The sequence below is a fragment of the Tyto alba genome, unplaced genomic scaffold, assembly GCF_018691265.1.
Source record: "Tyto alba isolate M040663 unplaced genomic scaffold, T.alba_DEE_v4.0 Super-Scaffold_39, whole genome shotgun sequence".
In the NCBI taxonomy this organism is placed as follows: Eukaryota; Metazoa; Chordata; class Aves; order Strigiformes; family Tytonidae; genus Tyto; species Tyto alba.
The window spans coordinates 8,419,794-8,446,102 of record NW_024881314.1 but is presented as its reverse complement, the minus strand read 5'-3'; the positions used below and the strand labels follow the sequence as shown (position 1 = coordinate 8,446,102).

General features: G+C 60.9%; 1 protein-coding gene across 13 annotated transcripts; it reads left to right on the top strand.

The window, feature by feature from the left end:
• The first annotated feature begins 108 nt into the window (after positions 1–108).
• On the top strand, positions 109–25,207 carry RNF157 (ring finger protein 157). 13 transcript variants are annotated; one of them, XR_006166282.1, is made up of 21 exons: positions 109–350; positions 5,871–5,989; positions 8,873–8,893; positions 10,496–10,584; positions 11,161–11,307; positions 11,730–11,847; positions 11,962–12,028; positions 12,172–12,215; positions 13,089–13,136; positions 13,423–13,494; positions 14,049–14,208; positions 14,464–14,576; positions 14,886–15,124; positions 15,213–15,321; positions 15,531–15,642; positions 15,988–16,259; positions 16,425–16,490; positions 16,789–16,837; positions 18,327–18,437; positions 19,049–22,123; positions 22,586–22,669. XR_006166282.1 is itself a non-coding variant. In XM_042802556.1 (21 exons), the coding sequence occupies exons 1-20, from the start codon at positions 263–265 to the stop codon at positions 22,121–22,123; spliced, it is 2,085 nt and encodes a 694-aa protein (XP_042658490.1). In that variant the 5' UTR covers positions 111–262; the 3' UTR covers positions 22,586–22,697. The 13 variants fall into 13 exon arrangements, 9 of the variants coding, with proteins under 9 accessions (XP_042658490.1, XP_042658489.1, XP_042658496.1 ...); XR_006166284.1 differs by having other exon boundaries at positions 111–350; positions 16,063–16,259; XM_042802556.1 differs by having other exon boundaries at positions 111–350; positions 22,083–22,123; positions 22,586–22,697.
• Positions 25,208–26,309: the final 1,102 nt, after the last annotated feature.

The following is a 26,309-nucleotide window of genomic DNA, read 5'->3' as shown; positions in this document are numbered from 1 at the left end:
CCCCTTGTCCCCGAGCCGAGCCGAGCCGAGCCGTGCCGCGGCGGGGCGGTGCGGGGCGGTGCGGGGCGGGGGGGGGCCCGGCCCGGCTCGGCCCCGCATTGGCGCAGCCCCGGCGCTAGCGCGGAGGCGGTGCCGGGCGCGGCGCAGAGCGGAGGATGCTGCGGGCGGGGGCCGCCGCCGCCAGCCCCGGTCCCGGTGCCGGTGCCGGTCCCGGGCGGGAGGGCACCCCGCCGCATCTCGCCCGCTGAGCCTCGGCCCGGCCATGGGGGCTCTGACCAGCCGGCAAAACGCAGGGGTGGAGGAAGTGGATATCCCCGCTAATTCCGTCTACAGATACCCCCCGAAATCCGGTGAGCCCGCGGGGGGGGTCCCGCGTCCCGGTGCCGCCGCCGGGCTGGGGGGGGGGGGAGGGGAAGCGAGCAGGGCGGGGACCGACTTTGCTCCGGTCGGGGGGGTGCCCCTGCGCACCTTAAAGCAAACCCTGACCGCCCACAGCTGGGGGGGGGGGGGGGACGACGACACGACACCCTTAAAAATATAGGTCTGGTGCTGGGCACCCTGGGTCTGTGCGGCGCGGCAGGGATGGGGTCACCCCTGGGTCTGCCCGTGGGGTGCCCCCTCTCCGGGTGCCCCCTTGCCAGCCAAGCCCGGTTCCCAAACTTGGCTAAGTTGATGTGACTTTAATCATATTATTGTTAATTTTTGTACCCGCGGTCTGCGGCGCCAGGCTGGGAAAGCCGGAGCTCTTTTTATAGCTGGTCGCTCCGGTGCTGGCTGCTCGGGGAAAAGCCTAGGTTTAAATTCCCGGGAGGATGAGGGAGGCTGAGGTGGGAGGGATTGGAGGGGATCCCTCCTTCCCATGGCCCTGCCCCATAGCAGCACCCCAACCTCTGCCGTGGGGAGACTTCACCTTCCCCAGCTCCTCACCCTGCCTCAAGGCTTGGCTGCGATGTCTCTCCGGCTCCCGAAGCCAGCCCTGCCTCAAACCTTGTGTGTGACCTTGGAAAATCTGTCCTTCCCCTCTGTGCCTTGGTTTTCCCTGCAAATGGCCGGGCTGAGCGGGTGTCCTGGGGGGGAAACATGAGGGGGTCACAGTGGGGAGAAGTGATGGACTCTGGTCCTTGGGTGGGCAGCGCTTCAGAGCTGCAAAAATACTGCTGTCAGCGGATGATGCCCAGGAGCACCGTGTGTGTGCCCAGGGATTGTCACAGGATCCTTGCGGCACTGAATATTATTAATAGGTAACTATTTTGGTAGTTAATAGGATAAGGTAAACGCTTGGATCATTAGTGCCATGACAAATTGCTCGCTAATTACAAATAAAGACCTCCTTAGGAAGAATTACAGCCAACAGGAACCTCGCTTGTCCTGGAAAGCTGTGCTTGGCTTTTTAAAAAAATCTTAATCCAAAATCGGTTGCACAGCTGGCTGGCACATCTGCGGTGGTGGGGGTTAACTGGGGCACTGCGGGGTGGAGACGGCCAATCCTTGGCAGCCTGTCCTCCCGAGGGGCTCCCCCCAGCTTCCCCTTTTACGTGGTTTCAAGGCCTTTGTCACCTTGATGCCAGCTGAAGCTGGACCACCCCGTCCGTGGGTTTTCTCTCTGCAGGGACTGCAGCTCCGTGCATTAAGGAGTTTTATCTTGGGACTTCTTCTTATATAGGGGCTCTTGAAATATCTGGGTACAAAGGGCTGCAGGGTGCCAGTGTGGTGCCCTGCTCTGGGGGAGCAAGTGCACCCAGCTGAGCACTTCCAAACTCATCTCAGCTAGCAGAGGACACCGGGCTGATATTTAACTCCGGCTTTCAGGGAGAAACTGGGGCTTTTGGGTGCTCTTGGTGGGGCTGGTCCCACTGACGGGGCCTGGGCAGCACTGGGTGGGGGGAAGGGTCCTGGTGCTGCCTGGGGTCCTCGGGGAGAGTGGCAGGAGGTGCCCAGGTGACCTGGCCATCTGCACTGGGACGAGGGCAGGCTGGTGACTGTGGGAGATTATGGCTGTTTTGCTTTTAAGCCAAGAGGGGATTTGCCTTCAGCGCTGCTGGCAGCCGGGAGGGAGGCAGGGGAGGACGTGCCAAGCAGCAGAGCTGGCTCCTCCATGGCAGCAGTGCTTCTCTCACCTTGAATTCTGCTTGGACACAGCCACTGGCTTTGGAAACGTGGCCCGGGGGGGGGGGGGGGAGGAGGGGGTGTCTCACAGGACCCCGGGGCATTTCCCTCTCTCTGCCGATGTGGCTTGTTTGGCTGCAGCCTTGCTCAGGATGGCTGGTGCAGCCCGTGGGAATAGGGCAGCCACATCTTGTCCCAGTCAGGCATCTCCCCTTCCCACCCTGAGGGTCCCATCCCCTCCAGGCAGGGTGCAAATGCGGTTAGTTAAACCAGTAGTTTGAAGCAAAGGCTGGGATTTACTTCAGTGGCTCTAATCTCATGCTGGCAAAGGCGATGGGAGGGAGAACAAGTCGAGGCTGTTTATGGAGCCCACTGCCTGGCTAGTGGGATGGCTGTCGGGGCAAGTCTCCGGCTTTCAGCCCCTGTCCCTGGCTGAGGCCAGCACCCAGCTCCCCTGAGTCACACGGGAGGGGGAACCGTGAGCAGGGCTCTTGCTGGGAACCAGAGCGAAGGGGTTAACCAGGCAGTGACACCCCCAGTCCGGGGGGCACAACCCCAGGGTGGTGGCACTGCCATGGCCCAGGGTGCAGCCCGGGGGGGCTCCTGGGGCCGCAGGTGAGGGCTGACGCAGCCGTGCCGGGGGGGTTTGGCTTTGCCTCCGGCTGCTGCTGGCTCTGGCTGCCTGCTCTGGAGCACTGAATTAAATAAACTGCAGTGTGCCAGCTCACCGAGCGGCCCTGGGGGAGAAGCACATTGTGCCTTTTAACCCAGCACCCACTGCCGTGGGGTGTTCCCGTGCCCTGTGCCGTGCCACGGCCACCGAGCTGACCCCAGGCTGGGCGAAACTCAGCGCTTCCCGCTCTGGGAACGTGTGGATGGGCTGAAAATGAGCTTTTTTATTCTAGCTGCTTTGGAGAGCCAGGCTGTGACCCTGCAAAAACATCCAGGCTCTGACTTTCAAGAACCAGAGGCTGCATTACCAGAGCTGAGCCAGACCCCAGCCAGGCAGCGATGGCTCAGGGGACGATGCAGGACAGGTGCCACCGTGTGCCAGAGCCATGGGCACAGCCACAGCACACACCAGGGTCTGCACCCACGGGGTCCTTGCCTGTCTCAGGGCATCTGGGCAAGGTGGCATCCCAGGCACTCATGGAGAAAAGGTGCTGACAGTGACGGTGACAGCATCACCGGAGGGTGCCGGATACATCCCCCCGCATGCTGGTGCTAGCAGGCATGCAGGACACGCTTTGTCTGCCAGAAACCTCAGGCAATTTTGGTTTATTCCTCCTTTCCAGCAGCCACTCTGTTCAGCCCTTCCCACATGCTCGCCCAGCCTCTGAAGTTTAAGCTCTCATTAAAGCCCGGCTTTCCTTCTGCGATGTGACTGTCCTTGATGGGCTTTCCTTCCCTGGGGGTAGGCGTTGGTTAAGGATTTATAATTAGCTGATAATAAGGTAGCTGTGGTTGGAAAGGTGCTTCCCTCCTCTGCTACCCAGTCGCACCCATGGGTTCACCAGCACCCAGTGGGGCTGGCACACTCCGCTCTGCTGATGCCCTGGGCTCTGCTGATGCCCTGGGCTTTCCCGTGCTGGTGTTCCCCTGGCAGAGCCCAGAATGACCCAAGGCTCTTGTTTAATGGCAAGGTTTTTGGAGGATCTTCCCTGGGAGGGAGTGTGAGGCCAGTGCTGTCTGCTGCAAAGCAGGAGCTGAAGCCCCTGGGACATGCATGGGGTGCACTGGGAGCCTGCAGCACCCAGAGGGGCTCCCAACCCCCCGCAGGGAAACTGGGTGATGGCAGTGTGGTCCTCGCCTGCTCTGTCCATCTTATGGGATCCCCCAGCACCCACCAGACCACGATTGGGGCCATCACAGAGAGCTTTTCCCCAGTGCTGGGATACCTTTTCTGCAGGTTTAAATATAATTTTTTTCTTCTGCAGGTTTAAATATAATTTTTTTCTATCTCCTGCTCTCACCCCAAGTCCGTGCCATAAAAAGCTCCGGACGGCCCCATTCTCCCCCAGCAGGCAGCTCTGAAGGCACTTTGCCCTTGGATTTTTTTTTTTTTTTTTTTTTACGTGGCTGTGTCCTTCCCTGGGGAGCTGCCTATAAATTATGTACATGGAAAATGGGACCAGAAAGCAGCAGGCATCAATAATTGATGGTCGACGTTTGCTAACGGGCGCGCTGCATCCGGGCATCCCTGCGCAGCGGGGCCTTCGGGTGAAGCTGTGTGGCCCCGCTCGTCCCTCCTGCCCCGGCGTTAGATCCCTCCTCCTCCTCCCCTGTGAGCTTTGGGCTCGGTTTTGTTTTTTAAATGCAATATTAAGGCCCGATCCAGCCCTGGTCTGTCACTGCATCTGCTGGAAGGTAACTGCAAGCTCTGACTTGAGTCCCCACAGGCAGAGCTGCAGCCCAGGCTTGAGCTCCTTTACCTGTGGACCCCAAAGGTTTAGTTTCAGGATGTCCCCAGGGGGGCTGTGGGTGGCTCTGTGCTGTTGGGCTTGGGGTTTTTGCAAGCTGGACCCTGTTCCCTGTGACTGGTGGGATGCAGGGTACCGTGCCCATCCTCCATCCATTGCCTCTTCTGACTCCTGGTGCTTCTGCTCACCCCTCGCCATCCCTGATCACCTCCCCCTTTCCCTTCCTTTTCCCACCTCATGGAGAAGTCCCAACCTTCCTGCCCCCAGATCTTGTGGACAAGGAGCAGACATCAGTCAGCTCCTGGCTGAGCTGGTATGAAAATCTCTCTTGTAGTTAAGAAGTGCCTGGCCTGGGGCTGCTCCCAGCTTGAGGGGCAGGACAAGCCAGTGTTTTGGCTCTGTGCTTTACCCTGCAAGGGAAGAAGGGACACTGGTCACTGCCCAGTGTTCATCAGGGCAATGTGGGGTGCTTTGCAGGGGCGTTGTTGACAGCCCCTCAAAATCCTCCCTCCTGTAGGCAAGTCCTTCCTAGGGAAGGCTGCAGGCTGAGAACTGACAGAACTCAGTTCAGCTGTGCTTTGCCTGCCTTCCCGGCGGTGGTGGCAGCAAACCCGGGCAGGTGTCTGGCTGTGGACGCGCTGCCTCAGCTGGCACACGAGGTCCGTGATGCTGGGCTTTGGGCAGGAGCAACCCTGCCCGTTTTGAGGGTGCCTGGTCCAGAGGATTAGCACCGCTCTCCTGCTCCGCCGCCCTGGGAACCATCTCCCCTTCCTGCGTGCAGACCAGGGTTTGGCCGCCCCTGCCAGCGCGGGGACGGCTGAAGGTCGGGGTGACCTTGGGCAGCTCAGGCCGGGCTGGGGCTCGCAGGGATTTCCCGAGCAGAGAAAGGGGAGCAGGCGCTGCGCTCGGGGAGGGACGCAGCCAAATCCCCGCGGGGTGATCCTGCTCCTGTTTAAATCCCGCTGGATGGAGCAGCCCCAGGGCCAGGCGGTGCCGTGGGGCTGGACCCCGGCACCAAACCTCTCCCCGTCCCGGCTCTCTCTGCCCGGACTTGGGCCATCGCGGCGGCCGGGCAGGGCTGGGATTGCCGGCAGCGGGGGGATGCGGGCAGGGAGAGGGGAGGGCAGCACGGGCAGGCCAAAGGCAGCTCGGCAGCTCCCCCTCCACCTCTGCCTGCTTCGGGGCTGGCAGCGCGTGAGCTCAAACCAAAAGGCTCCCAGCAAGGTGACCTCGGGGACAAAGCCACCTCTGAGCCATCGATTCGGTGGCTTCGTGCCGCTCCGTCGCCTGGTTGAAGCCCCGTCCTCCCCCTCCGCTCAGGAGGTCTCTGTGTTTTCTTTCCAGGGAGCTACTTTGCCAACCACTTCATCATGGGCGGCGAGAAGTTTGACTCCACGCACCCCGAGGGTTACCTCTTCGGCGAGAACAGCGACCTCAACTTCCTGGGGAACCGGCCTGTGGTGGTGGGCACTGGGGGGACACAGGGGGCTGGGGGGGGACACACACACAGGGCCCAGGCATGCCCCATCCCAAAGTGGTAGTGACTGTGTGTGTCATGCTATAAGGCTGTTGGCTGCCACCCCCACCAAGGGCAGAGCCAGCCAAGCACACTTGGGGTGGCCTGAGTGGATTCTCTGATGTCTAATATAAGGTTTGGCTACTTGCTGCAGCCCCTCGTCCATCGGGGACTAACCCAGGTCTCCTCTCAGCCATCCCACCCACAGCCACGCGCTCCACAGCAACAAAATGTTATTGCTGTATCTCTTGCCTCGCTGCCAAATTGGAGCTGCAAGCCTTGCATAGGTTTGCAGGTGCTTGGGAATGGACTGGGCGGTGGTGTGACATCTGCCTTTGGGTGCTGCTCTCTGCAGCACCTGTGTCACAGGTCATTGGACCTGCACGTATTTTACAACCTGCAAGGGCTGCTTGCATGCACAAACCCGCCAGCTTAATAATATCAGCTGGTGAAAAAGATGGTGAGGGGTAACGGGCTGATTTAGCCCAACTCCCTCTTTCTCATTCCTCCTCTGATCGCTGCTTTTCCACTTGCCTTTCCCAGCCCAGCCAGGAGCCACCTCCCAGCCCAGGCGGCACAGGGTGGGGGACGTGCTGGGAGCCGTGCTGGCGCGCTGCGGGGTAGAGTAGCTTGGACTGGAGCGGGCAAAAGTATTCCCCAAGCTTTAGCGAAAAAGGGGGGAAAAAAACCCAAAAGGTGGAGTTGGTGGGGGCAGTGGGCAGCTCCGATGGGTTTCGTGGTGCTGGGTGCTGCTGGCTCCAGCTGGTTCTAGGAATCCCGGCTGCGGGGGAGGTCCCTGGACCCCACAGTCCTGGAGATGTGTTTTCTGCTCGCTGCCTTTGGAAAGGGAGGAAATGAGAGCGGAGCTGTCCCCACGGCAGGTTTCGGCTGCGGGGGCAATTGTCCCCCAGCTTGTCCGGGTGCAGCTCTCCAGCATGGGCCAGAGCAGTGAGGGGGGGGGGTCAAGTATTAAAAAAAATTCAAGGTGAAGAATTAACAGGCCACAAAGCGTTTCTATTGAGTCAAGATGAATTTACCTGCTGCTAATGGCCCAGCCCTCCAGCGCCGCCTGCTCTGTGTGGGGCTGGCGAGGCTGCTGCCGTCCCGGTTTGTGTTCCCTCCTTGAAATCGGCTTCGGCAGCATTTTGGCAGCATCGTGTGGCCCTTCAGCGGGGAAGCGCCCGGCCCTGGGCTGTGCCAGAGCAGAGATCCCAGCAGAGCCAAGGGCAGGATCACACCCCGCCCCCCCCAAAACCTGTGAGCATTGGGTGGGCAAAGCCAGCACCTTTCTCTCCATCCTCCGTGCTTCCCTAGAAAATGAAAAGTCAGCACTTGAGCTCTCCCTCCAGCAGCGAGTGCTGAGAAATCCTCTTGATTACAGTAAAAGCCTCTAAACTGCCCAGCGAGCAGTTCCCGAGTCAGGCGCCCTGACAGCAGAAGCAGCGGGGAAGGTAAAAGAACAGCTTGGAAACAGCAGAAAGAATTAATATAGCGTTGCAAACTAAATTGTTTTGCTCCGGCTTAATTACTGATGGCCCTGAGCTGTGACCGAGGTCCTGTCTTCCTGGGGAGTGGCGGGTGTTTTGGGGCTGGGCTTTCGGGTCAGGTCAGTTTTGGGGGCTCAGGGAGGGGTCGAGGGGGACCCGTGTTGTTTCTGGTCCAAGCCTGTGTCCAGGCAGCGTTTGGGCACCTCTGATGCCGCCTCCAAGTCCTGTCCTGATGCTTCTTGGCTGCGATGCTTTCTCATTCTGGCATGCTGTGTGAGCCCTGGCTGGACTGGAAACATAGGAGATGGCCTGTGCTTTTTGGTGGGGGATTTATTTTGGGTTCCTTGGGTGTCGAGGGCCAGAAAGTCTTGGGAAAATTGTGTCCCTAGTCCTCTCTGAGCCGAATGCCTTGGCTGAGCTAGTAACAGCACTGCTGCGGCGGGGATGTGCTGAGCACCCGGAGGCTGTGCAGACCCTCCCCGCCACAGATACGGGATAATCTGGATTTTCCAGCTGGGGACTGGTTCCCAAGGGGCTGGGAAGGGCGTCGCAGGTTTAAGTAGCTGCCACCATGCTGGGACACCTCTCCAAGGGCCAAGAAGCTGTTTGTGGCACCCAGAGAACACGGGGCGTTCCAGGGAAGCTGGGGACTGTTGAAATGTGCCGCTGGGTTTCCCTGCCCACACAAACCAGCCTAGGTCTGCCTGTAGAAAAACCCCAAGAGAGGTTTTTGAGGAGGTTATTTTTCACTTTAACAGAAGCCAGTCTGGACCAAATGTCGCTATAGATGATGTTTTTAAATGGGTAACGGTTGCAGTGAGGTTTTCTTCTGTTGTTTTTCAGCTTGATTTAAATTGAGGACATGCAAAAAGTCCTTTAAACAGCCCCTTTCTGATGTGCAAATCCGGCTTGCAAAACTTCATTCAAGAAAAAGCCCCAGCCCCCCAAAAAAGAGCCCAGATGTGGGTGTGAAAGAGCCCAACCACGATAGCAAAGCAGTTTCTGTGGCAAGAAATTTGCCTGTGGCGCTTCCCCATCCTGCTCAGCCCAACGGCCCCCGCAGGGCTGCACCCAGGGGACCCAGCTGCCCCTTCCCCCCTCCATTGCCCACCCTTGGGTGCTGCGGTGAGAGGGGGCTTGCACCCATGGGTGCTCTCCCTGCCAGGGCAAGCTCTGACATTCACTGCAGGCTGGTTTGGGTATGGCTCAGCTGGGCAAGGTGCAAATGAGATTGGATTGCTTCATTAATTTGAATAGCAGAGGAAGTATCACGATATGGAAGGGCATGTCACAACACGGCTCAGCTCCAGCCTCGAAGCCTTTTCTCATTTGTTCCTTTCCAGCTGCAACAGGAGATTCTGCAGGTGCGCATTTAGTGACTCGTTAAAAACCTTATTAACACCAGATTAATGACTCAGCTGCCCTTTTCCTCTCCTGGAGGGGAGGGAGGGGGCGGCAATTCCAGGGAGCGGTGGATTCATCTTCAGCGTGTGCCATCGGCCACGCTGGCTCCAGCCTGGGCTTTAACCTGCCTTTCGATGCCACGGGTGGGACCAGAGCCGTGGGATGGTGGGACGCAGGAGGTGACAGCCGGGTGGTGGAGGAGGGATGGGACAGGACTCTGCCTGCACTGCCTGGTCCTGTGAGCTGCCTGTCCCATCCCGTCCCGCTGAGCCCAGCACGGGTTCCCCCAGCCCCATCCATCCTGCTCTGCAGGGCTTTGGGGACGGGGAAGGTGACAATGGATTTGGGGATGGGGACGGTGGCTTTGGGGATGGGGAAGGGCACAGTGGCTTTCCCACGTGAGGGCGCCAGGGACATGGGAAATGGGCACCTGGCTCCCCGCGGGGCATCCCCGAGTGCCATCTGCAATCTAGTCTTGTCCCCCTGGTATCGGGGTACATCGGGTGCCTTGCTGTTCCCAACCCTCTCCCATCTGGGCTGGAGGCATCACGAGGGGATGAAGGGACCCAGGCAGCCTGGTGTGGTGACACATCCCCTCTCCCAAGGCAGCGCCTGAGCCCTTTGCCTCTTGTGAGCATCTGCCATCCCCGATGGCACCTGATGCCCTCCTGGCTCTGGCTGTCCCCTGGCACACGGTGACAGCTCCCCAACAAGCTGGGCATTAATCCTGGCATAAGCCTCTGCCTCTCCAACACGTGTTTGAGTCGTCCCCTGGGGTGGCTGACCCCTCCCTGGAGCTCAACCTTGCTGGGAGTTGGCGGGAGATGGGTCCTGCATCCCTTCCCCTGTGCCCTCGGTCTCCCTTGGGTGGCTGCAGTGCCAAGGAGAGGGTGTCCCCTCTCCTCAGCAAGCCCTGTAGCCCCCGTGGTGGCTGCAGGTGGACAGGAAGGACCAGGAAGGACAAGGTCATCTCGGAGGATGGCTCGACACCTCTCTCTCATAGAGCTGCTCTCCGCCTGGTGCTGCCCACCCGCCCCATTGGCTCCCTGCTCTGGGCACGGGGCTGGCAGAGACCCCCCACCCACCCAAATCCCCTCCAGCCTTGGGAGGAATCAGGGACAGGTTCCCTGGCTGCTGGGCAGGGAGGGAGCTTCGGCCTCCCCCTGCCCAGCCTCACTCCACACTGCATCGGCAGCCTAAAAATACGCCAGCAGCCACCTGCCTGCCCTGTGCCCAGCACCCCCCTCGCCTTCCAGCCACAGGGACAAGGAACAGCCACTTTCTACGTGCCCCCCTCAGTGAAACTGTCCCCTGTAAGGGCTTTAGGGCTTGCTCTTTGCAAAGGGATGTGTCCCCACCATCACGCTGCCTGCTACCCAAGTGCCAGCGGGAGCTGTGGATGCTCAGCACCCATGCGAATGCACAGCCCACCCTGGGTCCCTGTGTCATACGGGGGTGTCGGGTTGGGGCTGGGTCACTGGGGGGGGTCCAGGGACAAGGTCCATGGCCGCTGTAACCCCCTCCGCGTGCGTTTGCCTTCACCGGTGTCTCTCTCATCCTAGTTCCCTTACGCTGCTCCACCTCCTCAGGAACCCGTGAAGACCCTCAGGAGCTTAATCAACATCCGCAAGGACACCCTGCGCCTTGTCAAGTGAGTCCTGCGGGGGGGAAGCTGGGGCCAGATCCCCCCCCAACCATGAGCCTTGGGGAGGGAAGGGTCTGGCTGGATGCTCCAGGGGATGCTGAGCACGGGGATGCTCTCATCTCGGCACGGGCGGGTTGAGGGGATGAGCCACTGCTGTCCAAATGTGCCTCTTCCCCTCCTGGCATGGGTGAGCTTCCCAAAGCCGGGCACTGGCTGTGCTGGCTCCGCTGTGGGATTAAAGGAGTTTAGTGCTGCCTTTGAAGTGCTTTGCTTTTTCTTCCTCCCCCACCTTCCAAAGGCTTTGTTGGAGAGAGGCTGGGGATTGCAGCTGGGCTGGGAGATTCGGGATTACAGCTGGAATCTGCCTGTGGTGCTCCCCAGCCTGCAGGCTTGACCTTGGGCATGCCAGGCCCTCCTGGTGTGCCTCAGTTTCCCCTGATGGAGGGGGCAGCCCTTTTTAGGGCCATCAGTGCTGAGGGGAACCTTGCACTGGGGGACCTGGCTTTGCTGGGGGGATAGACCTGGGGCACCCCGAGCTGTCCCCGAGGGGTGCCCATCTCCTGGACCCTCTGCACTCCCCAGGTGCTCGGAGGAGGTGAAGACCCCAGGGGAAGAAGTCAGCAAAGCCAAGGTGCACTACAACGTGGAGTTCACCTTCGACACGGATGCCCGTGTAGCCATAACCATCTACTACCAGGCGAGCGAGGAGTTTCACAACGGGGTGGCGAGGTGAGGAGCCCCAGCCTGGCATGTCTGTCCCTCCCCGCAAGCCCGGTGTGGGTCTCTGTTGATGGAGATGGAGCGTCCCCTGGGTGCCACCACCAGGTCCCTGCCAGCCCCCACCACCTCCTTCCCTGTCCTGTCCTGCTCCTCTTGTTACCCTCCAGGTCAGAGCTGAGAGCGGGAGAAACCATTGCCCGTCCTCGTCCCCACCAGCTTGTCTGTGGGTTTTTCCCTGTCCCACGTTGGCTGCCCTGGGGTTATTTTAACCCCATGGATTATTTTAGTTCTTTTTAGGACTTCTTGCCTTGTCCCCACGAGGCATCCAGGAGGGGAGGGAGGAGTGACCCCCCTCTCTCCCATCTTCCCGGCATCTCTGTGAGCCGGGGGGGACCAGGACCCCCTGACTCTGTCCTCTCTCCATGGGACAGCTACATCCCCAGGGACAACAGCCTGCAGTCGGAGACGGTGCACTACAAGCGGGGGGTGTGCCAGCAGTTCTGCGTGCCCTCCCACACCGTCGACCCCTCTGAGTGGAGCGAGGAAGAGGTGGGTCCCACCAGCTTGTGGCATCAACCACGGGGCCAGGTACGGTTGCGGATGTGGGATGAAGCCTCCATCACTGCTGCATCTCACCAAGCCTCTTCTCCTGTCTCTCTCCAGCTGGGCTTCGACCTGGACCGAGAGGTGTACCCCATGGTGGTGCACGCGGTGGTGGATGAAGGAGAGGGTGAGGAGGGGGTTCCTTGCTGGGTTGGGCTTTCCCAGTTGCTGGCATTGTGATGCCAACCCTTGAACCAACTGGATGCCACCTCGCTGCCACTGTGGCCCTGCCCATCCCCTGAGCCCTGCCTGTCCCTTCGTGTCTTGCAGAGCACACCGGGCACTGCCACGTGCTGCTGGCCACCTTTGAGAAGGTAAGTGCCAAGCTGGGGCTGGCCCCTGCCTCCTGCCCCTTTGCCCACCGGGTGCGAGAACCTGGAGAAACCCCACAGGGCTCAGGATGGTTCTGCTGGGCTGGGGCTATTTTGGGGTTACTCCTGAAATTCTGGAAATTCTTGAGTGGGTCCAGAGGAGGCCACGAAGATGCTGGGGGGGCTGGAGCAGCTCCCCTGGGAGGCCGGGCTGAGAGAGTTGGGGGGGGTTCAGCCCGGAGAAGAGAAGGCTCCGGGGAGACCTTCGAGCAGCCTCCCAGGGCTTAAAGGGGGGGCAGGAGAGGTGGGGGGGGACTCTGGATTAGGGGGTGGGGGGATAGGATGAGGGGTGATGGTTTTGAACTGAAAGAGGGGAGATTTAGATTAGACATAAGGAAGAAATTCTCCCCTGTGCGGGGGGTGAGGCGCTGGCCCAGGGTGCCCAGAGCAGCTGTGGCTGCCCCCTCCCTGGAAGGGTTCAAGGCCAGGTTGGACGGGGCTGGGAGCCCCCTGGGCTGGGGGAAGGGGGCCCTGACATGGCAGGGGGGTGGGACTGGATGGTCTTTGAGGTCCCTTCCAACCCGAACCATCCTGTGATTCTGTGAATATCCCCCAAATCCTTGATTTTAAGCACCCACTTTTGAGGTGCTTGGTCTCAACTCCCTCTTCCTTGCTCTAACAAGTCTCCAGCCTTGCGATGTGTGTGACATCCCATGCCTTACTGGTACCAGGGTGTCAAGAAAAAAACCAGAATTGCTGCAAAATGGGCTGGTTGGGAGCGAGGTGGGAGCTGCGATGGGGCGGGTGGGTGCTGGAGCACAGCAGTCCCTGGGGTGCTCAGCCCTGGTGCCCACCCCTCTGCTCTCCTCCCTCCAGCACAGCGACGGCACCTTCTGCGTGAAGCCCCTCAAGCAAAAGCAAGTGGTGAGTGTCCGGGTGTCCCTGAGGCGGTGGCACCCCCGTGGGGAAGGCAGCGAGGGGCTTTCGGGGAGCAGCAGACCCCGATGTGGGCAGCAGCCTCCCCCTGCCCCGCTCCTCCCTCCCAGGCAGCTTTTCAAGTGCAATTTTTGAGTGCATTGATGCAAAAATGACGAATGTTGGGGTGAGGAGGGCTGGCCTGAGGAGGGGGCTGGGAGCTGTGGTGGCTGGGACACACACACACACACACACACACGTCTCTGCTCCTCACCCCTTCCCCGTGGGCTTGCAGGTGGACGGTGTGAGCTACTTGCTGCAGGAGATCTACGGCATCGAGAACAAGTACAACACGCAGGACTCCAAGGTACGTGCCTCCATCCCATGGGTCTTCCCTTGTCCCCTCTTCCCTTCCCCTCGCACGGGTGCCCCTGTTAAAACACGCTCGGGGCAGGAGTTTGCAGCCCGACACGGAGCTGCCGGGGGCGTGCAGGTGTGTGGGGGCACTTTGTGTTGGCATCAAAGCTGCTGGAGGCAAAAAGCTGAAGGATTGAGCCTTTTTCTCCCCACCCTTTGTGGTCCTTTGGGAGGGTAGTGGCCTGATCTTGCTGGTTTAGGAGGGGACTGCGGGGTTCAAAGCATGGGATGTGCCTCGTGCTCTGCTCTATATATGTAAAAATTGGGGTGAAGGGTGCATCCCTCCGTGGGGTGCTTGATGCCTCCAGCCCCATCTCCCAGCCTCCAGGAGCGGGAGGGATAAGATCCCAGGGTTGTGTTTCAAGAGCAGGCAGCCCAGGGACACGGGCAGGACCCTGCAGCGAGCTCTCGGGGCACCCAGCCTGTATTTTAGGGTACCCACCCTCCTGCCACACGGGCTGGGGACCCCGAGGCCAAGCGGTTCCCGTCTCTCCCGTGGGGCAGGTGGCTGAGGACGAGGTGAGCGATAACAGCGCCGAGTGTGTCGTCTGCCTCTCGGATGTCCGGGACACCCTCATCCTGCCCTGCCGCCACCTCTGCCTCTGCAACACCTGCGCCGACACCCTGCGCTACCAGGCCAACAACTGCCCCATCTGCAGGCTGCGTAAGGGCCAGGGGGGGGCTGGAGTTTTGGGTGGGGGGGTGGCTGGCATCTCTAGAGGTGGGCTGGCATCTCTGGGAGGTGGGCTGGCATCTCCCATCCTCATTTTTTTGGGTCCCCTCAGCCCCGCGTGCAGTGATGCTGTGCAGTGCAGGGGATGCCCCTCCTGGGAAATGGGGTGGCATTTTGGAGGGAGTGGTGTGTGTGTCTCTTTTTGGTGCTCAGTATTCACCCCGTCCTTCATCCCCGCTGCCGCAGCTTTCCGGGCCTTGCTTCAAATCCGAGCCATGAGGAAAAAGCTGGGTCCCCTCTCGCCCACCAGCTTCAACCCCATCATCGCCTCGCAGACCTCTGACTCCGAGGAGCACTCGGTCAGTGCTCGACTGGGGCTGGGCCAGGGAGGTTTGGGGATGCACATGCTTCCAGGGGCCAGGGTTTATTTATTTGATGCAAATTGATCTTGCAAAAAAAAAAAAAAAATGCAAGTTTGATATTGCCAAAAAAGGGCTTTCAGCCGGGTGGAAAGACGGTGGATTGGGAGCTTTCATTTGTGCAGGTAGTTTGCCTGTTCTCTGGGGTTTGGCTTATCCCCGGCGCATCCCGATCCTGCCAGGAGCAGGGGTGGGGGGCAGCGAAATGGCCCAGGGGGGACCCTCACCCCATCTCCCCCCTCTCCCCAGTCCTCAGAGAACATCCCCCCGGGCTACGAGGTGGTGTCTCTGCTGGAGGCTCTCAACGGGCCGCTGACGCCGTCGCCGGCCGCCCTGCCGCTGCGCGGGCTGGGGGACCCCCCGGGCGCGGGGACCCTGCCCTCCTACGGCAGCGACGGCCCCCTGCCCGCCCTGCGGGCCCTCTCGCCCCTCGAGCGCCTCCCCGACTGCGGCCCCCCGGGGCTGAAGCTGAAGAAAAGCCTCTCCAAGTGAGTACCAGGGTGGGAACAGGGGTTCAGGGGAGTCTGGGGGCTGCGGGTGGGGATGAAGCCCTTTGCTTTGCCCCCCTCCGGGCAGGTCCATCTCGCAGAATTCCTCCATCCTGCCTGAAGAGGAGGACGAGAAGTCGTGCACCGAATCGGAGCTGAGGGTCTCCAGGAAGAGATCCCCTGCCCGGTGTGAGGAGGTGAGCACTCTCCAAAATGTGCTGGTGATGAGCCAAGCCGTGGGAAGGGGGGGGGTGTGTGGCAGGTTTGGGGGAGGCTTGGGACCAGAGGGTCTGGCTGGGGTTTGCCCCTCCTGGCTCTTCCTCCATCCATAAGGATGCCCGGAGGAGACGGATCCATCCCTGCCAAATATCCCCCATCCCGTCATCCCCACGGGCTCTTCTTCCAGGAATGCGGCGCGACGCCGGAGAGCGAAAACCTGACCCTGTCGTCGTCAGGAGCCATCGATCAGTCCTCGTGCACCGGGACCCCCCTCTCCTCCACCATCTCGTCCCCGGAAGGTACGGCACGGCGGGGCTCACAGGTTTTGGCATGGCAGGACAGCAGGATCGTGGTCTTGGGTCTGTCCTGCTGCGGAGTGGGTTTGCACGGCCCCTTCTACCCTGTCATGGGCGTTGCATGAAGCCCCAGGGTGTCAACTCTGCTTTGTCACCCCATAGACCTGAAGATGGGGGGGTACGGGGGCACTGATTGCCCCTGCTTCATCACCCCATAGACCCAGAAACAGGGGGCTGTGAGCCCCAGGGACCCGTTGCTGGCAGCTTTCCACCCATCACACCTCCATGGCGTGCAGCAGGTCCCTGCTCCATGCCCTGCTCATCCTCATTAGCCCTGTTTTTAATTAGCTGGTGCTGTGCTGCCACTCCCACCAGTGGGCCGGGGGGGTCCATTGGCTCCGCTCAGCCCCTGCTCTCCCCCAGAGCCCGTCAGCAGCAGCCTGGCTCAGTCCGTCATGTCCATGGCCTCCTCCCAGAGCCAGCACTCCCAGCTCAGCACCGACACCGTGTCCTCCATGTCTGGCTCCTACGTCGCTCCCGGCACGGAGGAGGAGGAGGAGGAGGAGGGGGACATGATCCCCTCACCCGTGGCCGCCAGCGCCACAGCCTCTGATGGAGAGGTAGGGGCTGGGGGGGTTGTTGATGGTGCCCATAGCCCTCAGGTTTGAGAGCTTCCCCATGGGGTGTAACTCCTCCAAAACATCCAGCGCCAGACTAATTTTTTTTTTTTTTTTTCCCTCCCCCCCCCCCCCCCCCCCCCCATCTTTTGCACCTTCTTCCCCCAGTCAACACCTGTGGAGTCCCTGGATATAAACTTCGTCAGCATCTCTGCCGAGGAGCGTGATGCCGAGGTAACCGTAACCACCCCGTGCGTGGCGGGGGCACCCCACTTGCGCCCAACTCCGGGTGCCCGTGGCGGGGGGAAGCTGGGTGGCTGTCACCGCGTTCCCCCGGGGCTGGGCTGGGGAAGGGGCTGCCCAGGGGATGGACGGGGCAGTGGGGCTGTCCCCTATCCAGGATCATCTTCCTGTTCCACGGAAACCCCCGGGGCCAGGGACATTCCCCCAAAGGGACCTGGGGACGGCCCCCGGCACGGTGCTGGGACGCCGCGGGGCTGCTAACGCTCGCTGCCTCTCGCCTGTGCCGCAGGGCAACGACATGCTGGAGGATGAGGACACCTCTCCCACGCAGGAAGACGGTAAAAGGCCCCAGGCCGTTGTTGTCCCCTCGCTTTCAGTTCGCTGTCACCGGTGGGCAGCCGAGCGAGTGGCAGAGGCCATGCTGTCCCCAGCTCCCCTGCCTGCTGGCTGCCGTCGAGGAGAGCCCTGGGTGCCTCCGCGGGCACCGGGGCTGGGAAAGCATCCCTCACAGCACAGCCACCCACGGGTGGGTTGAACACCAGTGGGTGGGGGGAAGCCAGCCGGCCATGGGGACCCCGGTGAGCACGGTGCAGGGCACAGCGCAGGTGATGGCTGGTGTGCAGGATCCGAGTGGGAAAGAGGCTTATCTATGTTTTTCCCCTCACCAAGGTCTTTCCTCACATCTCTGAAAGTCTCCCACTTACAGAACCCTCTCTGGGCTGGTTCCCATAGGAAGGGGCTGCAAAAATCTTCCCTTTGGGATGCTCTCCCAATTTTTTTTTGGCCTCTCCTCAATGTGCTTTTCTAAGCCCACTCGTGCACATTGAGAGCTCCTCTCAAAGAAAGACGTGGTCACCCCCATGCCGTTGGCCTCCTTGGATTTCTTTTGGGTGATAAGGAGGCCCCTAGTGTGCCCCCTCCCATGTTTGCAAGTCTCTGGTTAGCAAAAACATACCAAAACTCTTCCCCCATCCAACCTGGACGCTCGGCCGAGCTGGAAAGCAGGAACGCCCATCCCCAGAACATGGCCTCTGCCCTGCGGGGAGGCTCTTGCTGACGGGGAAACTCAAATATGACAACTGGGGAGTAACTGGGGGCTGTGGTGGACATCCACGGGCATCCCAACAACTCCGGGAGCTGGATGGCCTTTCTCCTTAGGACACGGTCCTGCGCCCGTTCTCAGCGGGGCTACTGGTTTATTTGGGAACATCCCTCCTGAGGTTTAGTCGCCTGCATCTGATGGATGCAGGTAAGAACCTGGGGGCTGATCTCTCGTACAGGTGATGCTAAGAAGCAGAGTTACCTCCCTCAGCCCCGAAAGCCTCCACCCCACCCACCCCCACCCCCCCGCAAAGCTTGGCTACGGCTTCTTCTGCCCCACGCATCCAGTCGCTGCCTCCTCCCGGCATCCCCGCGGCTCTCGCACACGCGCCGATGGTGCTGGGGAGGTGCCGGGTGCCACCGCGGCCCAGCTCCACCGACCGGGACCGCTCGGCCGTGCTGGGGGGGAGGTTGGGTTGAACCCCGGGCAGGCGGTGGGGGGAGCAGGTTCACGCGTGCCGGTGCCCTTTGCCGCATCGTCGCTGTTTCGTTGCCCTCCGATGCGGCCGGTGCGAGGAAAGGAGCAGCTCGGACCATGCCCAGGCGTTATTGTCCGCTCTTCACCCACTCCTATCTAGATGCATCATTTTTATCTATTTTTTTTTTTGAAAGAGGGTGGGGAGGGGAGAAGGAAAAGACCCAGAAATCCCACACCCCACTGCTAAAAAAGGCAATGGCAAGCCCCAGCGCCGAGCCGCGGCGTTAACTGCCTTAACTCCCTTCCAGGCCCGAGGACAGGCGCTTTCCTCGGTCTGAGGTGTGACAATAACAATGACTTGGGCATCGCACACGTGAAAGCGCTGGACAATAAACTGTGCTCTGAGGCCTGCTTACCTGGTGAGTGGCCGTCTGCTGAACATGAACTTGGGGTGGGGGGGACAGTTCCGCTCTGCCCTGCATCACTCCCAGCCCTTTGCATCCATCCCCCCACCCCCAACCCCCCCCCAAGTTTGTCCTCACTGCACCCCCCCCTGCCCATCCCTCTGCGGGGCTGAGCACCAGCCACGTCACCCCCCCAGCAGCCGTAGGTCAGGGTGACCTGTCCCCACTGGGATGTCCCCGCAGGGTTGCAGACTTGCTTTGCTGGGATGTTTTGCCCCTTGGCCAGGGGGCTGCTGGCACCCCGGGGGGCACCAGCCCCCTCCCTGTGAAGGGGGGGGTGTGTGGCACGACTCCAGCCTGGTCCAGACTCATGGTGGGCGCAGCAGTATTTTGGGTTGGGATGTGATCTACAGCCAGCTCAGCCTTACTGCAGGGGCTGCCTGCCTCCCCCTCCTCTTCCGCCAGGGCTGGGGGGACGGGGCACGTCAGGTCAGGTTGTCCTTCCGTAGAGCCCCAGAGTTCATCCCTCTTTCCCATTTCTTCACACTTTTTCTCCCACCCTCCTTCCACTTCTGTGTCCTCCCACCCTCTTTCCATCCCTTTTTTCTTTTCTTCCTTCCTCCCAGGCTCCTCCGTCCGCGTGAAAGTTCATGTTCGCTCTGTGCCAACACGGTTTTCTCAACCCACGCTTGTGTCCCCTCCCTGCCCAGAGCTGCCCAAAGGTGACAAATGTATTGGTGACCCCCGGTCCCAAGGGCCAAGGGGGGAGCTGGCTGGGGACCCTGCCCAGTGCTGCCAGCTCCTCTTCATCTGCCCGTGTTGGGGAGAAACAGGGCAAAAAGCCACGATGAATCCCTCTGAGGGTCCAGGTCTGCATCAATACATTTGTGAACAAGCTGAAAGCAACTCTGCCCCTGTCTTGGCCCTTTGGCTAAATTTGTGGCAGGTCCCAGACCCGCAGCGGGTGCTGGAGAGCCAAGAGGGTGGGTGAAACCCACCAGTGGGAGGGGAAATCCTTTCTTCCCCCTTCCTCCTCCAGGAAAGCTTCCCCTCCTGCTGCCTTGCCTGTTCCTGGTGGTTTCTGCACTGCAGAAACACGGCTGAGGCTCTTGGGGAGGAACAGGCGCCTGCCACAAATGCCCCGTGTCCCCTCCATCACCCTCCGGCAGCAGCTGACAGCCCCACCAGCCCGGAGGGACTGGGGAAGGGGCTGGGGGGTCCCAGCAATGCCTCTGCCTTTGCTGGGGGTCCCAGCAAAGCATCCCCCGGCTGCGGCACCAGCCAAAGCTGTCCCTGACTGCATCCCCCTTGGTTGTGCCAGGGCGAGGATGAGGAAGGGAGAGCTTTGCAGCCCAAACGGCCCTGCCATGGGGTCAAATTCTTGCTGTGCTGTGAGGACTGCAACGGCCTCATCCCCTGCCTAGGCTGGGGTGCAGAATCTGGCCCCTGGGCCGAGCCCAGCCGAGGATGCTCTCTCCATCCTTTGGCCACCACATCTGTCCGTGTGTCCGGCAGCTGCACTGCTGGGAGCCACGCTGCCGCCCGCATGAGAGGGGGCGATCCGGCCTCGGCATTTGCTGGGAAGAGCAGGGGGCTGCCGCTTGCACGGGGGGCAGAGGAGGTGCAGAGTGGGGGCTTTGGGGCTGCCCGTGGTCCCCTGGGGATGGCAGAGGGACCAGAGGAAATAACTCTGGGGATGCAGAGCTCTGCCCTAAAGGGGTTGGAGGAAGATTGTCCTGGGGTGTCCTAGGGTGCTGGGAAGAGCCTGAGGGGCCAGGGGGGTGAAGGCCAGTTGGTCGTTTTGTGGTTGCAGTTGGTGTTTTGCAACATTGGTTTTATTCATGAGACTCAGGGCAGCTCTTTCCTTCCCCAGCCCTGTCTGCTCCCCATCAGCATCCACCCGCTATCCGGACTCGGCCGCTTTGCGACAGAGTCGATTTGAGGCACGATTTGATACTGGTGGTGCTGGACTGCAATCGCAGGGCTGGTTTGCATGCACTGAAAAAGTCCTTTTTGGCAAAGGTTTCTTGCAGATCTGGGTGTAACCACATCCACGGGGCCGGCAAGAACAGGGTGGACTTTTACTTAAGGGTCAGGTGCAGTTTTCTTGAAAGCTAAAAGAAAATCACCTTGACCAGAGATTATATTATTACTATTCCTCCCCCAATTTCTCTTGTGGGGAGGTTTTGCCATGGTCAGATCCATGGGTTGGTTTCTGCCCTCTCTGTAATGGATGAAGGCATGGGACGTGGTTCCTCAAAGTGGAAAGGTTTGCTCATCCCCAGCGTTGTTGTGAAATCTCTGCAGATTTCAATCTGGTGGGAAAGGGCTTTGGGAGGAGTTGAAAGGCCACATCCCAGGGATTTTAGGACAGGAGGTTTAAAGAAAATCCGCAGACCCGTGTCCTCAAGGGGATCTGGCCAAGCCCTGGGGTGTGCAGTGGGTTGCAGGGGCTGTTCCCGGGGCTCAGAGCACCCTCTGGCCGTGGCCACATCCTCTGTCAAGGACAGAGTGGCATTGGAAAGAGAAATTAGGGAAAGGCGCCTGCTGAAAAGGCTGGCAGCAAGGCAGGGAGGCCTGGGGAGCGGAGGCAGCAGAAGACCTGAAATCCCCCGAGGGTTTTTGCTGGTTTAAACCCGCGGATGATCCGAGCTGTAAGCGATATCGCAGTGGGCTGGGTGAGCCGGTTGGGTTTCGCTGCGATGCTCTTTGGGAGCTGGTCTGCACAGGGCAGGTCTGAGGGCTGCTAACGGAGGGGGGGAGCCCCCCTCCTGCACCCAAGGGGAGAAGAAGGGGGTGGGCACAGGGCTGGGTCCCTGCTGCAGGGCCAGACTGTGCCCTGCTGCCCCCAGCCCCACTCCTCGGCAGCCTCCCAAAGGTGTGCTGAGCTGAGCTGGGTCTCTGCACCGGCACGCTGCAGTGACTTATGCAATATAGAGCTCTTAATGGGATTTTGGAGTGTGTGTGTATACGGGCATGTGTATGTGTGGTCCTGGTTAATTCTCCGTTCCCTCTGGGATCTGCAGACTTAACGTGCCTTGCTCTCCAGCCTGAGCTTGCCATGAAAAGCCAGTCAAAACGGCAGCTGTCACCTCCCATAAATCAGCAGGCAGCGGGTTTTTGTTGCTCCCTCTTTAAAGAAGCCTCAGTACTTGCCCTTGGCCTTGGAATGCCCTTGCAGGGCCCCCCAGGCTCAGAGCTGCCCCCCACACCTGGGCACAGGGCTTAACCTCGCTGGTGGGAGCAGCCGCCTTGCTTTAGGGGTGCACCCCCTTCCTAAGGGCACCACGGAGCCTCTGATGGTTTGGGTGGCGGGACACAAGCCGCAGGCAGGCAGGTCCCAAGCTCTGCCCATCGCGCTGCCTGAAGCTGGAGAGGAGGCGTGGGGGGCCCCGGCTCCCCCCACGCCACAAGCATGCCCACCCCTCGGTTTTCCTCGCCACAAAACTCCGGGGCGGGGGGGGGGAGAAGGGCACCACGCATGACGGCCCCCTCGCTCTGTGCCCACCGGCGGCTCCCTGTCCTCATCCCAGACCCGTTTGCAGGCGGCGAGCCCCCCGGCCCCCCGCGGTCGCCCCGTTTGCTCGCTCGCGTGCATGCCCCCGCGCCGCCTCCGCTCCCACCTTCACCATGTGCCTTCTGGTCTCTCCTGCCACGCAGCCGCCAGGCCGGACTCCTGCCCCATTAACATTGAGGAATAGGTATGAGACCCCCACCACAGAGCTTGCGCCCTCCTCGCGCCCCATTGCCCGGGAAGGTGGGGGGGAGGGTTGGCACCCCTCGCCCCGGCATTGCTGGCAGTCCCCTTGCTGTCCTGGGCAGCTTGACGCCCCTTAGTGCCCAACCTGCAGCCCCCACAGGGCATCTGCACGTGCCCTTTCTCTGGGCATGGTGGGGCAGAGGCAGCCCCCTTCCATTTGGGTTACTAAATCTCAGCCATGGTGCGCCGTGCTTCTTGAAATTGGGGGCTTAAGGGGCTCCCCTGGCCTGGAGAGGTAAGTGCAGGCGCTCACCAGCCCTCACTGCAGCCAAAACCCAAAGAAGGGCTGGGGAGGTGGGTGTTATTTGGGGGGGACTAAATTGCATCCCCCATAGAAAGATGAGCCGAGCGCACTGGTGGGCTTTGGGAGCCCCTAACCCCTCGTTTTTTCCGCCCCCCCCAGGCACAGAGGCAGCCAACAACAATGTGTGGCTGCGGCCGGCGCCCTGGCCCCGCCGCCCCCCCGGCACCCGAGACCTGGAGCAGGCAGCGGCCACCCTGCCCATGTGAGGGCTCAGCCTCGGTGGGGGCACGCACCCCCCCTGCCCACCCAGAGGGACCCCTGTGCCCGGGCGCTGTGGGCATCACCATCTCCACCCCTCGGCTGTAGCAGGACTGATTTTTGAAAGAAAAGACGGTAACCTTGACTTTTCCTCTCCAGCCCCACTGTGCAGAGAGGGGGCTGAGAACCACGTCACTTCAGAGCCCCCCCCCATCAGCACCTTCCCATCCTCCAGCCCTGATGGGGACGGGCTGGGGTCTCCCCCTGCCCCTGGCCATCTCACATCCCCGGGCTCCTCTCCTCCAACGTGCGGAGCAGACGGGATGGGGTCACCCCACAAAGGGGGTCCTGGGAGGTGGCCGAGGGAGGGCGATGGGAGGAGGGTGCCCAGGGGTGCGGGTTAAGGTTGAGTGTTGGCATTGGCATCCTCAGTGCATGAGCCAGTGACCTTCATGGGGGGCCAACCCCCACCAGGTTTGCCGGCCCGTGCCCCTGCCACGCTGTGGGATGTCCCCATGCTATGCCATGGGATGTCCCCAATAATGCACTGGTGGTAATGGTCCCCCTCAGCTCATCTCCCTCCGCTCTCCTCCTGGGCAGCACGTTCTCCTCTTGGGCCAGGCCCACGAGGTTGCTTTTCCCCAGGGGATGGAGCAGGGTGGCAGAGGTGGGCAGGGGACCCGGTACCCCCCTCCCCAGTCACCAGCCCCTGGGGCATCACTAATTTATCCTCACTGTCTTCCGCCCTGCTGTGAGCTCGGGGCTCGGGGCTGTGCCCTCTTTCTGGAATAAGTGCCAAAAGTGTCACTCCCCGTCCCACCCGTCCTGCCCTCTCCATCGCACTTTGTAGCAGGGGGTGGAGAAGGGTGCGGGAGCTGCTCCCCACCCATCCGTCCCCACTCCTCGGTCCCCATCCCTCTGGCCAGTGCTGGGCTGACAGCATAAGTGGGTTTTGCTCCAGGGGACAGGCACACAGGGACACCAATGGGGTAGGGACGCAGCCATGGACCTCGGGGACCTGATGGGGTCATTGGCAAAGGCCAGGCTCCACACTAGAAATTATCAGGGACAGTCAGAAGCCACTTTGAGGAGCATCAGACCCAGCATCCCAATCTAGGGAGCTCTGGAGCTGTCTGGGCCAGCCCGGGGTGGGAGGCTGAGCCCCCCCTTCTCCCCACCTCGTTTTGTCACACAGATGTGGTAGCAAAGGCCACCTCCTCTTTGCAGGAGGAAACTGCGTGTCAGAGCTACCTTAGGACAGAGTTGTACATCCAGTGAAAACAACATCCCGCAGCAGCCGTGGGGTGTGTGTGGGGAGCAGGTCCCCACCACCCATCCCCAGAGCAGGATACGGGCTACAGCTGAGGCTCCTAAAGGGGGATATAAATCTCTTTTTGGGGCTGGGGGGTATTTTCTCTGCCTGGCTCACAGCTGGGGCTGCGGTAGCTGCTCGCTCCGTGGCCCTGGAGTGGGTCCTGCCGGAGGTGGGGTTGGTGTCGGCCACCCCACTGCTCCCTCCTCCGGGCTGGCACCCCACCATGTCTCCTGTAAGCTCACCAGGGCTGGGTGCTTGATGGGGGGTGACAACTCCAATCCTCCATCCCATGGGATGGGAGCTGCTAACAGCAGAGAGGGCTGGAGTGGCGGGGACGAGCCTCACACCCTGTTTGGGGACATGTTGCATCCCCCCATGGGGACGCGCTGTCCGGGGCGGTGGTTTGGGTGTCCCAGTCCCATGGAGCCAGCAGCACTGCACCAGGCACGGGGAGAGCTTTGGGGTTCACCATCATGCTGAGCTGAGAAAACCAGGGAGGCTGCAGGAGGCTGGCTGTTCCCTAATCCTCTGGCATGGGCAGGGGAGGGAAAATGAGGCTGATGCTCCAGGGGCGGCTGGTCTACCAAAGCCGAACCTTGTGGTTTCAAAAGGGACAAGAGCTTTCCAGGCCTGGCCAGGCACCACGGCGTAGGGCTGCGACGGTGCTTGTGGCTGCCGGCAGGTCAGGGCAGAAGAGGCAGGTCCTTGCTCAGAGAGTCCCAGGAGGTGACCGGGAGGGTTTTCTGGCTGCTCCGAGCTGTGTGTCCCCAGGGCTGCAGGAGCAGCCAAGCAAGCTGACGGGGTGGCTGCGTGCGGGCGCCTGCCGCTCGCTCGGAGGGACCGCGGCTGCCGGCGAGAGCACGGAGACGGAGAGGAGCCAGGAGGGTGCAGCGGCCAAGCAGCGTGCTGTTGCCGTGGTGTGAGCAAATGAGCACCTTCCGCCGTGGCTCAGGAGAGATGGGATTCGAGCGTGGGTGACACCAGCGCCATCCTCGCCCACCCAGAAGGGACGAGGGGCGGGCAAGAGCCTCCAGTGCCAGCAGCGTGGGGTGAAAGGCAACAGCCCTTTTGTCTCACGGCGCAGCCCCTTGTTCCAGCGATCCACACGTCAGGGATTTAAGGAAGGAAACCAGATTGCTGCTTATGACTTTGCTTTGAGCATGTTTTGGATTTTAAGAGTATGTTTAATAAAGGGTATCTTATGTCGACGAAGCGTCCAGGGTCGTTTTGTGGTTACAAGGTGAGGGTAGTCGGGGTCTTAGGGGCTCCGTGGCTGGAAACCCTTCTTGGCCAGGAGCATCCACCCACCCACCACCCCGGCACCTCCCCAAACCAGCCCAGCTGCTTCAGATCTCCTAAAACACTTCCCAAGGATCCTACCAACCCACATTACCCAACCATCCTCACTCCTGCCTCCTCTGAGCCCTGCTGGGATGGAGAAGGTACAAATGCAAGCAAAATCTCTGGAGGAAGAGTCTGGCCTGGGGTAGCAGCATCTTCCTGGCGTGGGGTGCAGGTGGGCGAGCAGCATGGCACTGGCTCTGTGGCCCCTGGGACAGATGGGGACACCCTGGGGGAAACTTTTCCTGGAGGAGGAGAGGAGCACTGAGGAGCTGGGTGCTTGTGCGGGAGAAATCCCTGCAGTGCTGGGGAAGAAAATTCGTGCTGGTAGCTGATTGCCTTGAAGGTGAAGAGGGCTGTAAGGGGGGGGTTATAATTTGGCTTTAATGAAGGGGGCTGATGCATGGTGGGGGGCAGCTGCGGAGGGAGGGCTTGCAGATGGCCAGATCCTGCAAAGGGGGAGGACGGGGATGGGAGAATTGAGGCCTGAAGTGCTTTGACCCAGGCTGCTCAGGAAAGCCCTTGAGCTCTCGCTGCCTTTGGGTGCATTGTTGCAGGGGCAGGTCCCGCTCCCAAGGGAGCTGACTTGTTTAGAAGGGCAGAAATCTGAGATTTGGGGTTGTTTTCTGGAAAGTGAAACAGAAATTTCCCCTCTCCTGGGAGTTGCCTCCTCCATACCCCATCCCAGCACCCACCACCTCCAGGCCTGTGGCCAGTGGGGACATGCATGGGCAGAGGGGCACTTGCCCCTGTGCTGGGGAGAGGGTTTGACCCCCCCTCAGCCTGTCTTGCCCAAATCCTCAGGGATCCTGGCAGGAAAATCCCTTCTTGTACACACCACGTCAGGCAGCAGTGACCCTTGAGAGTGGGTCTGGCTGCTCACCTGCCCCTTGCTCTCAAATGTCCTTCCCCAGTGGGGCAGTGGGCAGAAGTGCCTGGTGTTTAAACCCCCCTCAGACACCCCAAAGC

Bases quoted from the DNA above. Each gene is read 5' to 3' on its own strand.
- RNF157 (XM_042802555.1), top strand. From the start codon at position 263: ATGGGGGCTCTGACCAGCCGGCAAAACGCAGGGGTGGAGGAAGTGGAT. The intron at 13,495-14,048 runs GTACGTGCCTCC...CCCGTGGGGCAG, and splicing joins ACAACACGCAGGACTCCAAG to GTGGCTGAGGACGAGGTGAG. The intron at 18,438-22,585 runs GTGAGTGGCCGT...CGCCCCCCCCAG, and splicing joins CTCTGAGGCCTGCTTACCTG to GCACAGAGGCAGCCAACAAC.